The sequence below is a fragment of the Astatotilapia calliptera genome, chromosome 16 (assembly GCF_964374335.1).
Source record: "Astatotilapia calliptera chromosome 16, fAstCal68.1, whole genome shotgun sequence".
Classification (NCBI taxonomy): domain Eukaryota; kingdom Metazoa; phylum Chordata; class Actinopteri; order Cichliformes; family Cichlidae; genus Astatotilapia; species Astatotilapia calliptera.
This window is the reverse complement of record NC_137437.1, coordinates 37,102,527-37,119,569: the sequence shown is the minus strand read 5'-3', so window position 1 is coordinate 37,119,569 and position 17,043 is coordinate 37,102,527. Positions and strand designations below refer to the sequence as shown.

General features: G+C 45.3%; 1 protein-coding gene across 1 annotated transcript in view; it reads left to right on the top strand.

The window, feature by feature from the left end:
* The window catches only part of LOC113007498 (titin-like), a 175,495-nt gene extending 160,417 nt beyond the window's left edge, over nt 1–15,078 (top strand). The window contains exons 223-239 of the mRNA XM_080290769.1: nt 80–673; nt 813–1,100; nt 1,258–1,557; nt 1,646–1,948; nt 2,071–2,373; nt 2,464–3,048; nt 3,143–3,445; nt 3,913–4,212; nt 4,500–5,075; nt 5,333–5,638; nt 5,734–6,339; nt 6,472–11,576; nt 11,689–11,845; nt 12,191–12,681; nt 12,767–12,920; nt 13,132–13,452; nt 13,724–15,078. Of these exons, the coding sequence (XP_080146895.1) occupies nt 80–673; nt 813–1,100; nt 1,258–1,557; nt 1,646–1,948; nt 2,071–2,373; nt 2,464–3,048; nt 3,143–3,445; nt 3,913–4,212; nt 4,500–5,075; nt 5,333–5,638; nt 5,734–6,339; nt 6,472–11,576; nt 11,689–11,845; nt 12,191–12,681; nt 12,767–12,920; nt 13,132–13,452; nt 13,724–14,016 (10,985 nt within the window). The 3' untranslated portion in view covers nt 14,017–15,078. The remainder of the gene's footprint in view (nt 1–79; nt 674–812; nt 1,101–1,257; nt 1,558–1,645; nt 1,949–2,070; nt 2,374–2,463; nt 3,049–3,142; nt 3,446–3,912; nt 4,213–4,499; nt 5,076–5,332; nt 5,639–5,733; nt 6,340–6,471; nt 11,577–11,688; nt 11,846–12,190; nt 12,682–12,766; nt 12,921–13,131; nt 13,453–13,723) is intronic.
* The last annotated feature ends 1,965 nt before the right edge of the window (nt 15,079–17,043 follow it).

The following is a 17,043-nucleotide window of genomic DNA, read 5'->3' as shown; positions in this document are numbered from 1 at the left end:
GGTTGAATGGATTTTTTTTAATGTGTTACAGAAACTTTTATGAACTGGCCTTTTGAGTAAAGTATGTGCTTTTCTTTAGATACTCCTGGACCAACTGGGCCAATCAAAATGAAGGAACTGACCAAGGAGTCTGCAACCATCTCTTGGGATGCTCCAACTGTGGATGGCGGTGCTCCTGTCAACAATTACATCATTGAGAGGCGTGAAGCGTCCATGAGAGCCTACAAAACAGTCACAGCCAAGTGCAGTAAAACATCTTACAAGATCGATGGCCTGATGGAGGGCATGCTGTATTATTTCCGTGTTCTCCCTGAGAACATCTATGGTATTGGAGAGCCCTGTGAGACACCAGATGTCATCCTGGTTTGCGAGGTGCCTCTGCCACCACAAAAATTGCAAGTGATCGATGTCACCAAGAGCACTGTCACCCTGGGCTGGGAGAAACCGGAACATGATGGTGGCAGCAGACTGATAGGTTATGTCATTGAAGCCTGCAAGTTTGGTACCGACAAATGGATGAAGGTGGCTACATTGAAGCTCACAGACTTTGAGCACACCATTGAGAAGCTGAATGAGAAGGAGCAGTACTTGTTCAGAATCAGAGCCATCAACAGCCGAGGAGCCAGTGAACCCAAAGAACTTGTTGCAGCTGTCACTGTACAGGAACAGAGAGGTAACAAACAAAGCCAACTTGTACTACTTGCAGTTAAAATGTTTTTACAGCTTAAGGCAAAGAAAAATTGACAAAAACTCACAAAGTTGTTGTTCACTTTACACTTTTTCCTAACTATATTTTAATCTCTCCCTTCCAGTAATGCCAGTAGTGGACTTCTCTGGCATTCCTCAGAAGGTTGTCAATGTGCTGGCTGGCAAGACCCTGGATCTGGACCTGCCTATCATCGGCAGACCTCCTCCTGTTTGCTCCTGGTACTTTGGTGACAACAAGATAAAAATCACAGACCGTGTCAAGATCAAGAGTACTGGCAAGTTCACCAAACTGACGATGTCTGACACCACCATCGATGACACTGGTGACTACACCCTGGAGGTGAAGAATGCTGTTGGTGTCATCACTGAGTTCATCAAAGTCGTCATTCTCTGTAAGAAACCAACCCTGATTTAGTATTGCTTATATTTTTGCTACCAAGTCAAGTCTAGCTATTTCTGTATTGGCAGTGGTATAGGTAATATTAACATTTAGCTTTACGTACATTCAGGTGAGTGTAACGTTTAATTTTATGAAACTTTATTTACTAGCTAAACCTGATGAGCCAAAGGGACCCATCAGGTTTGACGAGATTGATGCCACCACCGTCACTTGCAGTTGGGATCCTCCAATCAGAGATGGTGGAGCTCCCATCAGTGGCTATGTGGTGGAGCAGCGTGATGCCCACAGACCTGGTTGGGTGCCTGTCTCTGACTCTGTCAGCCGACCAATGTTTAAATTTGATAACCTGATCGAGGGAGATGAGTATGTCTTCCGTGCAGCTGCTGTGAATCATTACGGCACTGGAGAATTCCTGCAGTCTGAGATTGTCACCTGCAGAAGCATGAAGAGTAAGACCGCTATCATTCCCTTAAATATTATATTTGGTTGATACATATGATGGTAACAGTGGTAACATGTTTTCCCTTCCCTCGTCAGATGTTCCTGGACCACCTGGACGTCCAGTTGTTTTCGATGTTTCTCGTGATGGTATGACTGTGGCTTGGGAGCCGCCAGATGAGGATGGTGGCCTTGAAGTTTCTGGTTACATCATTGAACGGAAAGAAGTCAGGGCTGATAGATGGGTGCGTGCCAACAAGAACCCCGTAACCATGACTAGATACCGGTCTACTGAGCTGATCGAGGGTCTTGAGTACGAACACAGAATCACTGCCATCAATGCCAGAGGACTTAGCAAGCCAAGTCTGCCATCTAAACCAGCAGTGGCAACAGATCCCATTGGTAAGACAACATTTTGATATAAATCTAGAATTTTAGACATATGTGTGTGACATGACTCTTGACATTGAAAGTCACAAAAGAGCAACAGACTACATACTGATATTGTTCTGTTCCCCAACCAGATCCACCTGGCTGTCCTCAGAATCCAAGGATCACTGATACCACAAAGTCCTCTGTGTCACTGGCTTGGAGTCCTCCTGATGATGAGGGAGACGCTAGGGTAGATGGTTACCTGATTGAGATGCAGAAGGTGGGCACTATGGCCTGGATCAAATGCAACACCACACCATCTCTAATTTGTGAGTACACTCTGACCAACATGCCACAAGGAGAGCAGTTCAAATTCCGTGTGATGGCCTGCAATGCTGGTGGCTCTGGAGAGCCCGCTGAAGTGCCTGGAACAGTTACTGTGACTGAGATGCTTGGTAAGAACAAACAGACTTTCTCCAAGATGATGTGTGTACAACTAAAACTAGTACAGAATGGACCTAACTTTTGGTATCAATATTTTCCAGAATCTCCTGAATATGACCTGGAGCTGAAATACAAAGATCTGTACGTGGTCCGCTACGGAGGAGTGCTTAGATTATCTGTACCCATTAAAGGTAAACCTCAGCCAACCTGCAAGTGGTCAAAGGATGGCGGTTTAGTGTCTGCCAGGGCTATGATTGCCTCCACTGAAGATGCCAGTGAGCTTGTAATCAAGGGAGCTGAGAGGAGTGACTCTGGTGTCTATGATCTCCTGCTGGAGAATAAGGTTGGCAAGAAGAAAGTCCAAATCAAGGTGAAGGTCATTGGCAGACCAAGTGCTCCAGAGGGACCAGTAGTCTTTGAGGAGATTCAGGCCAACTCTGTCAGGCTGTCCTGGAAGGCACCTATTGATGACGGTGGCTCAGAAATCCTTGGTTATATTGTGGAAAGACGTGAGGCAACCAGAAATGCCTGGTATACTGTAGACTGTAGAGTGACTGAAACTCAGTTGCTTGTTAAGGGCCTGAAGGAGGGAACAGAGTATCACTTCAAGGTCACAGCTGAAAACTCATTTGGTATCAGTGCATCCCTGAAGTCTGAACAGCCACTGGTACCCATGACTCCTCTCTGTAAGTATTCCTTGTTTTGTTTTTTGTTTTTTTTTTCAAACCCTTCAGGCTTGTATTCAGAAACAATTAAAAAATTCCCCATCTTTCAAATCAGGTTCCCCTGAGCCTTCAACTACCCCACCAGAGATTATGGATGTCACCAAGAGCTCAGTGGCACTTGCATGGTCCAGACCAAAGGATGATGGAGGATCTGCTATCACTGGTTACTTTGTTGAGTACAAGGTGGTGTCTGCTGAAACATGGTCCCGTCACGAGGCCAAGATAACCTCCACCATGTTTACTCTACCTGGACTCACCCCAGATACGGACTACCAGTTCCGCATTGTTGCTGTCAATGACATAGGCGAGAGTGAGGCAGGTCCTGTGTCGGACCCAGTCACATGCAAAGATCCATTCGGTGAGTCTCATGTCCTTAAAAGTTTTTGTTAGGTTTGGGGTTTGTTTCTGCCACATGCAAATTTTCAGAAACTAGAAGTGGGTAACTTTCGTCTGGAATTTCACACATTTTGGCATTACATTTTTTTGTGAAAGCTTTTGCATTTAGGTATTCCCGATAAGCACACATTTTAGAAACATGAGGGGGCCTTGAGCTAGCATAAACCCTACCACTAACCCGTGATTGGTCTTTGGCAACCAATGTTAGAAGTGAAATGCACTAGGTCGCTGAGGGATTTTAAACAGATGTGTTTAAATTACATTACATTACAATCTTATGTAAACTTATGTAATCAGTGTAATGAGTTGCAGTTGTACAATCGATTACTTGATCTTGTCAGTATATTGAAGTAGGTAGGTGGGCTCTCTCGCTGTGTTTTAAAAAGAGAAAAAAACATTAAATAGGCTCACCCTTTTCTCTCCTTTCAGACAAGCCCAGTCAACCAGGTGAAATTGACACAGTGAACGTGAGTAACAACAACATAACAATCCGCTGGCAAGCTCCAGAGTGTGATGGTGGAAAGGAGGTCCTGGGCTATTGGGTGGAATACAGGAAGTCCACAGAGAGCACCTGGAAAAAGTGTAACAAGGAGAGACTTAAGGAAAAGGAGTTCACGGCACGTGGACTAGCTGAGGCCACAGAATATGAATTCAGGGTGTTTGCTGAGAATGAGACGGGAATGAGCAGGCCTCGTAGGACTGCCACATGTATCAAAACCAAGCTGACTTGTGAGTACCTAAGAATATATTTATTATTAAATTTATATTTATTTACAGGGATAATACCTAGAAACATTCCTATTTGGCAACTAGTGATATACCACTATATACAATGTATGCACACTGGTACAGACCATATCCATGGGTATGGTTATAAGTTATAATGTTATAATTCAATACAATACTATTACAAAAAAAATAACCAGTATGAAAAAGACATATTTAGACAGACTTACCATATATAGAGTATGCTGTTTATTTTTTTATAAATATGCTTCTTTGGTTTGTTTTTCCAGCTGAAACTAAACCAAGCCTGAGAAAAGAAATGGATGAAGTAACTGCCAAACTTGGCCAGCCTGCAGTTATGAAGTGCCAGATTATTGGAAGACCCGTTCCTGAAATAAAGTGGTATCATGCAGGCAAGGAAATTATCGAGTCTCGCAAGTACGAGATGAGCTCTGACGGCCGCAACCACTCCCTGTCAATTATGACTGACCAGCAGGAAGATGAAGGCGAATACACCTGCAAGGCCATCAATGACGCTGGAGAAGCAGAGACCACAGGCATGTTGGTTTTGGAGGCGGCGCCATCATTCCACCCTGACTACCCACTGAAGGAAATCCATTTTGCTGGCCTCGGAACTACTCTGCGTATCCATGCTGTTTACATTGGCCGTCCTGAGCCAAAGATCATGTGGCTGCATGGGGCAAAGACTCTGGAAAACACAGAAGATATAAGCATTGAGACCACTGAGCACTACACACATCTGGTCATCAAGAACGTGCAGCGCAGAGTCCATGGAGGCAAATACAGAATAAGACTGCACAACCACTTTGGCCGAGCTGACACCGCATTCAGTGTTGAAATCTACGGTATGTTCTATGTTAATTACCTCCAGAAATTCAATTCAGTTTTATTCCCACAGCACCAAATCACAACAACAGTCGCCTCAAGGTGCTTTATATTGTAGGGTAGACCCTACAATAATACATACATAGAAAAACCCAACAATTGTATGACCCCCTACAAGCAAGCACTTTGGCGACAGTGGGAAGGAAAGTGCAGCAATGCATACATTTGTAAGCGTGAAATTATCCAATTTGTAAATATATCATACCTCTATTCCTAGACAAACCTGATATACCTCAGGGTCCCATTGTTCTGGATGCCCTGCTGAAGAACTCAGTGATCATCAGCTGGAAGCCTCCCAAAGATGACGGTGGCTGCATGATTACGAACTATATTGTGGAGAAGCGTGAGGACAGGGAGGGCTCAGAGTGGGAACTGGTGTCGTCATCCATCAATGGCACATCCTGCCGTGTGCCCAACCTCATCGAGAGTGCTGGATACTTCTTCCGGGTCTATGCCCAGAATCGCTATGGCAACAGCGAGCCACTGGAGCTCACTTGCCCGATCCTCATCAAGAGTCAGCTGGGTATGTTTAATAAAAGGCAATATTTCACAATGGGTCACATATACAGAGATGCGAAATACTGACAGTGGTTTCATAAATATATACTCCTTTCACAGAGAGACCATCGCCACCTCTATCACCAGTTGTTTCTGGAATTACTAAGGATTCCTGCGTGGTTTCCTGGAAACCCCCTCTCAGTGATGGTGGATCTAAGATCAAGAGCTACTACCTGGAGAAGAAGAACAAAAAGGACAGGCGGGAATGGACTGAATGGACTCCAGTGACCACAGATGAAATCAAACAAACAGTCTTTTCTGTGAAGCGCCTGACCGAGGGTGTTGAGCACATCTTCCGTGTCAAATGCGAGAATCTTGGAGGGCAAAGTGACTATAGCGAGGAGACCACTCCCATCATTCCAGCCGCAGCTGTCGAGATCCGTGCTCCTGCCTTTAAGGAGGAGCTGAGGAACATGAGTGTCAAGTACAAGAGCAATGCTACCCTTGTGTGTAAGATTACAGGACAGCCCAAGCCTGTAATTAAATGGTTCAGACGAGGAAAAGAGGTCCATTCTGATGGAAAGAAGATCAAGATCCAGGAGTTTAAGGGAGGTTACCACCAGCTGGTCATCACAGAGGCTGACGAGGAAGACTCCACTGTTTACCAGATTAGGGCCACCAACCAGGGAGGCTCCATCTGTGCCACTGTCTCTCTGGATGTTGAAAGTAAGCTCCGAAATGCTGTCTTACACAAAAAAATAACTATGAAATGTAAAAAACAAAAAACAATGTAATTATAAGAGCTATTTAGATTCATATATATCATGAAATCTCAAACAACTTTTTCCTGATTTCTAGTTCCTGCCAAGATCAACCTGCCAAAGAATCTGAAGGACAAGGAAGCCATCCCTGCCCTGCGTGGAGAGGTGGTTAATATCAAGATTCCTTTCAGTGGAAAACCAGATCCTGTCATCACATGGCAAAAAGGACAAGATCTAATTGACAGCAATGGACACTACCAGGTCATTGTCACCAGATCATTCACTTCTTTGGTGTTTCCCAATGGAGTGGAGAAGAAGGACGCTGGTTTTTACATCGTCTGTGCCAAGAACAGATTTGGCATTGACCAGCAAACAGTTGAGCTGGATGTAGCTGATGTGCCTGATCCTCCACGTGGTGTCAAAGCCAGTGATGTCGCGAGAGACTCTGTGACACTGAACTGGGTGGCACCAGCAAATGATGGTGGCAGTAAGGTCATCAGCTATATCATTGAGAAGTGCCCCACCACAGCTGAGAGGTGGCAGCGTGTTGCCCAGTCCCGTGACACCCATTACACAGTTACCAATCTGTTTGGCGGAACGAGCTATCAGTTCAGAATTATTGCTGAAAACAAGTTTGGACAGAGTGCCCCATCTGAGTCAAGTGGACCTGTCATGACAAAAGAGGACAAATCCCGAGTTCTGCTCTATGACAGGGAGGTTGATGATACAGGATATGTCCCCAGGAGCAAGGCTCCACACTCTGATGCCAAGAATCTGCACAACAAATTTGCCATTGCAGAGGAATTGGGCAGAGGGCAGTTCGGCATTGTCCACCGCTGTGTTGAAATTAGCTCTGAAAAGACTTACATGGCTAAATTTGTCAAAGTGAGAGGTGCTGATCAGACATTAGTAAAGAAAGAAATTGCAACACTGAATTTGGCCAGACATGCCAATTACCTTCTCCTCCACGAGTCCTTCGACAGCCCGGAGGAGCTGGTGATGATCTATGATTTCATCTCAGGTGTTGACATATTTGAGCGCCTCAGTATAGCAGAGTTTGAACTTAATGAGCGTGAAATTGTTAACTACATCAGGCAAGTCTGCTCAGCTCTTGAGTTCCTTCACACTCAGAGTTATGGACACTTTGATATCAGACCTGAGAATATTATATACACTACTAGAACCAGCTCGAATGTGAAGATTATTGAGCTGGGACAGTCCAGACACCTGACTCCTGGAGACCAAATCAAGATTCAATATACCACAGCAGAGTATGCTGCCCCTGAGATCCACCAGTGTGACATGGTTAGCACAGTCACTGACATGTGGTCGGTTGGTGTTCTCGCCTATGTGCTTCTCAGTGGCCTTAATCCGTTCACAGCTGAAACCAACCAACAGACGATCGACAACATTTCCAGTGCAGCCTACAGCTATGATGATGAATCCTTCAAGCAAGTCAGTGTCGAAGCACTAGACTTCACAGACCGCTTAATGACAAAGGAGCGTAAGCATCGGATGACTGCAGCTGAGGCACTGGCACATCCTTGGCTCACCAAACCTGCAGAGGAGATCAGTGCCAGAGCAATCCCAACTGGCAGGCACAAGAGATACTGCCAGACAATGGTGAGGAAAGAGTGGAACACTGTTGTCTCTGGTGCCCGTGTGGCTAGCGGGGGTTCCATTAGGTCTCAGCGTGGCGTCTTTGTTGCTAAGGTGAAAATTGCACCATTTGAACATGGTCCTCTTGCAGGGCAGATTGGCCACGCAGTGGTGAATGAGGGTGACAACGTGAAGTTCATTTGCAACATTGACAACTATGATAGCACTACTGAAGTAACATGGTACTGTGGTGTCAAGCAACTTGAAGCTAGTGACAAGTATGAAATTGAATATGAAGATGGTCTGGCAGTAATCACCATCAATAAGGTCACAAGAGCAGATGATGGCACGTACAGATGCAAGGTTGTAAATGAGTATGGTGAGGACAGTGCCTACGCTGAGCTGTTTATCAGCAGTGTTAGGTCTTACCGCGATTTCTTCACTGCCCGTGTGGTTAAGAGAACAAAGCGCAGAGTAGATACTGCCAGAATGCTTCAGAAGCCACCAGAGTTTACACTTCCTCTGGTCAACCATACAGCTTATATGGGTGAGGATGTGCGCTTTGGTGTTACCATTACTGTGCACCCTGAGCCTCGTGTCATCTGGCACAAATCTGGACAAAAGCTTATCCCTGGACATGATGAAAGGAAATACACTTTCATCAGTGACAAGGGCTTGTACCAGCTGATTATCCACAATGTGGAGACCGAAGATGATGCAGAGTACAGCGTTGTGGCCCGTAACAGGTATGGGGATGACAGTTGCAAGGCTCGTCTCACTGTTGTTCCTCGACCTAAACCAGCAGATCTCACCCTGAGGCCCATGTTTAAACGTGTGCTTGCAAATATCGATTGTAAGGAGGGCCAGGACATACGTTTTGAGATCAGAGTATCTGGTCGTCCATCACTGAAATGGGAGAAGGATGGCACGCCTTTAGCCTTTGGACCATCCATCGAGGTTGTCCATGAGGGCCTGGATTACTACATTCTTCATGTGAAGGACACTCTTCCTGAGGATTCTGGTGTGTACAGAGTTACTGCTACCAACTCTGCTGGATCCGCCAGTTGCCAGGCCACACTGAAAGTGGAGCGCACCGCTCATGTAAAGAAGGAATATGAGCCCAGTGAAAAGGAGAAGCAAAAGATTGCCAGAAAGGAAGAATTAGACAAAAAAGTTAGGCTCTCTCAGATTTTGGCTGGCACTGTTGTCACCCCCCTACCACCTGCAGCAGTAGAAGCTGTCAGGGAAGCCGCCACCATGTTTAAACCTGCTGTTACAACTAAGAAGGGTGAGAAGACTGAAGCTGAGATACAGAAAGAGCAAGAGGAGAGGAAGAAGAGAGCAGATGAGAAGAGACTGCGTATGCCCTATGTTGTCCCCACACCTCGTATCGTTAACCCAGCTGTTCTTGAAGAAGATGTAGAAATAAAACACTTCAAACCTCTTTCTGACATGAAATGGTATAAGAAATTGCGGGATCAGTATGAATTCCCTGAGCCAATGGAGAAAATCCCACAGAAAAGGATGAAGCGTATCCGTCTGTCTCGGTGGGAGCAGTTCTATGAGGTACCAATCAGGATTAAGGACCAATATAAGCCAAAGTGGCGCATTTCATCTATGACTCAGGATGACTTGGAGACTGTGAGGCCAGCAAGGCATCGCACTCCTTCTCCTGAGATGGAGACCTACCACAGAATCAGGAGGAGGTCTCTAGGTGACCTGTCAGATGAGGAGCTGCTGCTTCCTGTGAATGAGTATCTGTCCATGAAGAGAACTGAGGAGGAGAGGCTTCGTCTGGAGGAAGAACTGGAGCTTGGCTACTCCGCTTCTCCACCTAGCCTTAGTCCAGTTCGCTTTGAGTTGTCTGCCCTGCGTCCCTCATCTCCTAGAAGGACCTACGGTGACGATGAAGAGGAAGAAGAAGTTCACAGATATGATTCCTACAGAATTCCATCCAAATATGAGGCTGGCCCAAGTTTTGTTGATCTCCGCCAGCGTCATGACAAAACAACTTATAAACCTCCAAGACAAAAGCAGAGGGTGTATGAAGAACGAGAGGACCAGGAGCTGCTGCGGCCACACACGACTGCTCAGAGAATCACCTCTTACAAGAGTGAACTCAAACGAATGGAGTTTGAGGAGAAGACACGAATCTCACAAAAGGAAAGCACTGTTGCTGTTTCAAGAATCTCTGAAGTCACAGAATCTGAGCACCTGACAGCTTTTACCTCAGAATATATCCCTAAACCAATCAAAAAGCTCCCAGAGCCCGTGAGGAAACGATCCCCTACCCCAGAAAAGGCTGTCAAGACAGATGTGACACTCCCTAAGGTTGACTTCATGTCCAGGTATGAGGAGAGAAAGCAGGCTCTGAGATCAGAGAGAAGATCTGTAGAGAGAAAGGTTGAGGTGGTGACACAAGCACCCTTCAGCCTTGACCATCCCCCACGGATTACTGTCAGGATGCGATCTCATCGTGTACCTTATTGGTCCAACACAAGATTTACCCTGAATATCCAGGCCAAACCTGAACCTGAGGTCAAGTGGTTCCACAATGGAAAACAAATCCATGGGAGCAGCAAATATACCATGACCAACATCAGTGGAGTCCTGACTCTCCAGATCATCAACTGTATGACTGAAGATTCTGGCACCTACCGTGTGGTTTGCAAGAATGCCAAAGGAGAGACTTCTGACTATGCCACACTAGATGTAGCAGATGAATACGCTGCCTTCTCTTCACTTCGCAAAGATGAGGAGCCTCCATCTGCCCATCTGCCAGAGATGACCAAAACAGAGGTATATCACGTCTCATCCTCTAAAACATCAGTAACGGAAGCTGTAACTGAGACTGTGAAGGAGACCACTACTGTTGTTGAGAAGCCAAAGGAGAAGCCCAGTGTCCCTGCCAAAATTCTGACTAAGCCACAGTCCCTCACTTTAGAGGAGGGACACACTGCCAGATTTGAATGTGATGTGGATGGCGAACCAGCACCTTCTATAAGCTGGCTGCGTGAAGGAGCAGTTGTTGCTCCCTCTGCCCGACACCACATTGTGTCTACTCAGTACAACTCCTCCTTTGAGATCTCCTCTGTTGAGATGTCAGATGAAGGCAGCTACACTCTCTTAGTCGAAAATGCTGGAGGCAAACAAGAAGCCCATTTCACCCTGACCATCCGGAAGTCTGAGTCAAAGGAGAAAGTGGTTGCCCCTCCCAGAATAACTTCTCCAGAAGCTAAATCCCCTCTTGCAAAGTCCCCTGAACCGGTCAAATCTCCCCAGAGGGTGAAATCCCCTGAGCCAGTCAAGTCACCACAGAGAGTGAAGTCTCCAGTCTCACCAAAATCCCCAACACCAAAATCTCCAACACCCAAATCTCCAACCCCAAAATCTCCTACTCCCAAATCCCCAGTCACATCTCAGAAGGAACGAGCGATTTCTCCAATCAAGCCAAAGAGAGTGATGTCACCGCCTCTTGGAAAGAAGCCGTCCTTCTCTGTTGGGCTGAGTGACATCACAGCGTACTCTGATTCTGCTGTGAAGCTGTCAGTAAAGTTGACAGGAGAGCCCACACCTACAATCTCGTGGATGAAGGATGGAAAGGTAACCTAATCAAACACTTGAACTATTCCAGAATTTGTTTTTAATAATATTTGAGGGAAATGCATCATATTTACCTTATTTAGAAATCCAGTCATATTTTCTGTATGGGCAGGTTTTGTCTCAAGGTGGAAAGTATGAATTATTTGAGGATTCTGGCTCAGCTCATCTCGAGATCTATGAATTGGAGGCCTCTGATAGTGGGGTGTACAAGTGCACTGCTACAAACAGCGCTGGAGCAGTTTCAACTATGTGTACTGTCAGTGTACAAGGTAAGTCTACACCTGATTTGTACACCTACAAATGTTTAAACCAGAGGTGTCAAAATTACGTCTGCATTTCAGTGAAATTGGCGACTGCAGAATTTTTAAAAATTAGGAGCTGGGTAAAGTGATACCCATTTTTATTCTCAGCCATTTTCCATTGTGTTGGACAAAAGGTCCAGGCCTTAAACCTCATGCGTGTTCTCCCATTTAACTCCAAAGAGTCGTGCTGACAGATTTCTTTCTTTATCACAGCAGCTTTTTCGTTATCATGTGGAGATGGCTGTAAAATGAGTTTGACACGCCTAGTTTAAACTCTTTCCTGACATAATGTCTTTCTTATGTCTTTTCTAGGCTCAAAGAGCTCCAAAACAAAAGCTGAAATCTCTGAGGAAGTTGTAAAAAGAGAAATGATCCATGAAGAAATCTCGTCTTCTGTAAAGGAGGTGAAGACCTCCCACAGCCAGATGTCGATCACAGAGGGCCAGTCTCTAACACTGAGGGCGAGCGTCCCTGGTGCCTCTGACGTCAGATGGATCCTAAACGGGGTTGAACTGACCAACTCGGAGCAGTACAGATATGGAGTATCTGGAAGTGACCACACCCTAACCATCAGGACGGTGACTGAGCATGAGCAGGGGATCCTCACGTGTGAGGCGCAAACACAGCGAGGACTGGTCCGGTGTCAGTTTAACACCACAGTCACCACCAAGCGATCAGACACGCCTCATTTTCTGGTGCAGCCCAGGTCCCAGAATGTTAATGAAGGACAAAATGTGAAATTCATGTGTGAAATTGCAGGAGAGCCTTCTCCTGAAGTGGAGTGGTTGAAAGACAACATGATTGTGAGTGTTTTCTTCAGAAGATTTATGGAAATCAGCCAGTTGAATTAGTCTTTAAGCCAATTCTAAATTACTTAACTGTTTGCAGATATCTGTCACATCAAACTTGAAACTGAGCCGCTCTAAGAATGTGTATACTCTGGAGATACGTGAAGCCACAGTTGCAGACAGTGGGAAATACACAGTAAAGGCCAAAAATCAGTTTGGACAGTGCTCTGCAACTGCGTCCCTCAACGTCCTCAGTAAGTTACCGCCGCTGCGTTTCAGACACCGTGTCACAGTGTGTTTAATTAGCTTGTATGCTAATGAGTCTTGGACTGCACCAAAGTCACTATTTAGTGGAAATCCAAGGCACTTGAGCATCCTCAGCTTACACTCAGTGTACGCAAATGGTTTGCAGTAACTGTGCACATTGTGATATGAGCCATGTGCTTGTCATCTGCATCCTTACAGCTCTTGTTGAAGAACCGACAAAAATTATAATCGCAGAACAAAGAGCTTCTACTGACACTGCAGTGAGCATGCAGAAAAGATTCATGGCCTCCTCAGTTCACATGGAAGCAGCTTCCATGCAGGCCAGCAGTGTCAGCAGCAGCTCCCGCTCTGCTGCTGCCGGGTTTTCATTTGAGAGCATGTCTGCGACTAGCATGTCAGCCACGATGGCCGAGTCGGTGGTTTCCATGAGCTCCAGGAGCACGATGATGGAAATGTCTGCTCATACGCATGCCGAGTCCTCGTCCTCACTGAAGGCCCTCACCACGGGGATTAAAAGAGGTGAGACGACTTTCAAAATGTGCATGTAAACTCAGACAGCAGGACCCGAATGAGTTTCTGTGTGACAGCAACTGTAATGGTGAAAGCATTGTGGCATTTCTCCTTTCCTCCTCTCACTGTTATCATCAGCTTATGATTCAAATATCTGCACTGATATGTTTGCAACAACATACGAGGGAAGACAAACACATGGTCGTCACCAGCAGCCTGCTGTTCTCACACAGCCTTTGACCGTAACAGAGTCTTCATCCAACGTTCTCTTCTCTAACAGGCACGCCACCAAAGGTCGAAGCTCTTCCAGAGGATGTGTGCGCAGAGCCGGGGAAGTCTCTAACCGTAGTGGGGATGTTCTCTGGAGACCCCACACCCTCTGTCCAGTGGGTCCGCTCAGGTCGGACGCTCCCCAATGGGGATGAGCGATACCACGTGGAGAATACCACTGACCTCTCCACCCTCGTGATCTCTGCAGTGAAGGAGGCTGATGCCGGAGCGTACACCCTCAGACTGTCCAACGAGCTCGGCTCCGACTCTGCAACCGTCAACATTCGCATTCGGTCCATGTAAAAAGGAAGACAAAGTCAATTCACGTCCCCCGTTTCCCTCATCCAGAACCTCTTTATTTAGTGACGCAGCACCAATAATCCTACTTGATAAAGATCTGGATTTCTGTTCTTGTAAATATGAACTATTTTTGACATTAATTTATGCCAAACTAGACTAAAGTCTAAAGTTGTTATAAAATGTGCCATATTGGACAGTTATGACTTAGGATTTTTGACAGACGTTTCTGTGACATGTACATAATGTATATAGCCGAATTTAACGGTTATGGGAAATGTATGCATTGTTATTTATGACAATATAATATTAACTGAAACAAAAGAACAAATGTTTGAACAGGAGAAAGTTTCCGCTGGAACGAATACCCTGTGAAACCAAGAAACTAAAATCTGTGCCTCAACGGTAAGTTGAAGTCTTTAAGATTGCCTCGGCAGGTAGAGAGGTTCCCTGCTGACGTTATAAATCAGAAACAGAAGGACAACGTTTTTTATTTTATTTTATTGTTTTTTGGACGCGCTCCTGAGCGTGGGATATTACAGTTTCATATGAATTGTACCATGAGCGTAAGACCCCGAGTGCTGTTTTCATTACCCTCGTGTAAGCAGCGCAAAACGGCCTTGCGCTCAGACCGACTGTGTCGTACCACCACAATTTGATGACCGGCTCCGAGTGTGAGCGGCCTGCACTCGGAGCGTTAAGATCATTTTAATGAAGAGCGCTGCTTCTGGCGCAGGACGCCCGGCCTGGCTTTGGAAAACAGAACATCTCCTGGCCAAATAAGTGAAGAGAAAGTCAGAGCCGGCTCTTCTGTGCAGAAGCAGCGCCGTCTCTCGGAGGACAGTTAGCAACATGCTTTGTGTGTTTGAGTGTTTGTAGCTTTTAGTCGTTTCACCGTTTCAGTAGTCAGGGTCTCCTTCGTTCGCCACAGGGACTTCATGTCCCGTGAAGAGAAAGCAGTTAAGTCTCGCCCTGCACTTTGAGTTCATTGATCTGTTGATGTAGAATTGTTTCCTCCTCCTTGAGATTTGTGCATTACTGATTTAATAAAGCATGATTTCAGCACTACACACACGCTCGTCTGGATTTATTGTGTGGAGATGATGGAGCATTTTCACAGTGATCTGAGGATTTCCTCCCGATTTTCCCATTCAGATAATTATTACATTCAGGTGGATTGAAACATGATAATTCAGTGAAGTTAATGGGACTGTGCTCTATTTAATGACTTTTATATAGTTTGTTATTCAGTGGCCCGTTGCTTGTTGTTTGTCACATACAGAAAACAAACCTTCACGTCAGTGTTGTTTTATAATATTTAACTGTCAGAATAAAGTAACCCCTGGATATCAGGGCGAGTTACGAGCGGTTTACACGACCAGGACCAGACTGATGAGTCTCCGTGGGAAATATGAATGTGAATGTGGGATTAGACTAAGTCCAATTAAACAAATAACCTAATGATCTCGCCCAGGACCCCATGCCCCGGAGCCAGGCTCTGGAGGGACTGCTCAGATACACCTGCAGGAGGAGCCATACAGGTCTGATGTTCCAGTGTAGAGACGTGGACCATCACCTCTCATTTAATGGGCTAACAGTCCACCGTTAGCTTCAGCTGCACACAGCCTCTACAGGTCTTCCTCAGTGGGCCCATCTTCATCATCTGCCACAGTTCCATCCATTTCATTTGTCACTCTTTTTCTGAAGGGCCAATCCGACCTGTAAGGGGAGTTTTCTCAAAGATGTGATTGGGCCAGCTTGGTGTGAGTCTAGAGGGTCTCAAACTCGCGGCCCGTATCACCCCTACTTGTGGCCCGTACATTGACATGAAAAAATATAACGCAGTTTGATGTTTGACTTTTTTTTGTTAGGGGGGATTTGTTTGTTGTTGAGTGCAATGTTAAAATAAGTTATTTAAAAAACCCAAAAATGATTGAATATGAAGGCAACATGAGCAGAGAGCACAAACATGCTGAGGGATTGGGTGTGTTAGCTCAGTGAGAGTCACAACTAATGTGTACACTTATGTCTGCGCTTTTATTTTGTTAAATACGAACACAATGATAACAGAAGTGCTGCCAGGTGTTCATTTGGTGACTCAATGAAAGGCTTCAGTTTGTTAAGAGGGGGGTAAAAAAGTGTGTGTTTTTATACAATATTTGAAATTTAAAAAACCAAACATTTTAGGAAATCTTTGTGGGTGTTTACTTGTTTTGTTTTGTTTGTACTACTTGAACACTAAAGTGGCCGTCCAATGAGACGACAGTGCCATACGGCGCCAACTTAAGAAAACACCAGCAGTAGGAAAAACGCTGCAAAAGCACACAAAACACAACGGAAATAGGAAAAAACACAAGTGTTTCTGGGGAGACAATAACCCGACGGACCAGTTACAGGAACCAAAATATAGTAAGAATTGAAAGAAGTGGGGGATCTATCTGTTTTGTGAGGAAAGAAAAGATGAGAGGTAATAGTGTTAGCCTGACTATTAGCCTAAAGATCCGTCATCAGTATGATATGAATCATGATAAAACACGCCTACCGTGTTTTGGGTTCCTGCAATGGGTCCGTCGGGTTATTGTCTCCCCAGAAACACTTGTGTTTTTTCCTATTTCCATTGTGTTTTGTGTACTTTTGCAGTGTTTTTCTTATTGCTGATGTTTTTTTTAAGTTGCAGTCTGTTTGGCCTCTCAGGGCCACCGTAGTGCCAGCAGTGGCCCACAGCTTGAGAGCCCTGCTTTAGAGGAACACCTGAGCACAGGTTCAGGTGTGGACCTTTGATTAAAAGGTAAAAAGAAGCATTTAATAAGCTATCTGTTTGATTTAAATATATATATCTGCTGTTTAGATCTAATCATGATTTCTTGTATTAAATATCGTCATGTTTGTGATTTAATGTTTGTCTCACTCCTGTTGGACAGCTAACATGCTAACAGTGCTATGCTAATGCGAGCTGTCTTCTTGTAGTTGTTTGCTGACGGTCTCCATTCCCTCCGTGGTGGGTATGCAAGTGAAGAGGGAGACTACATCAAA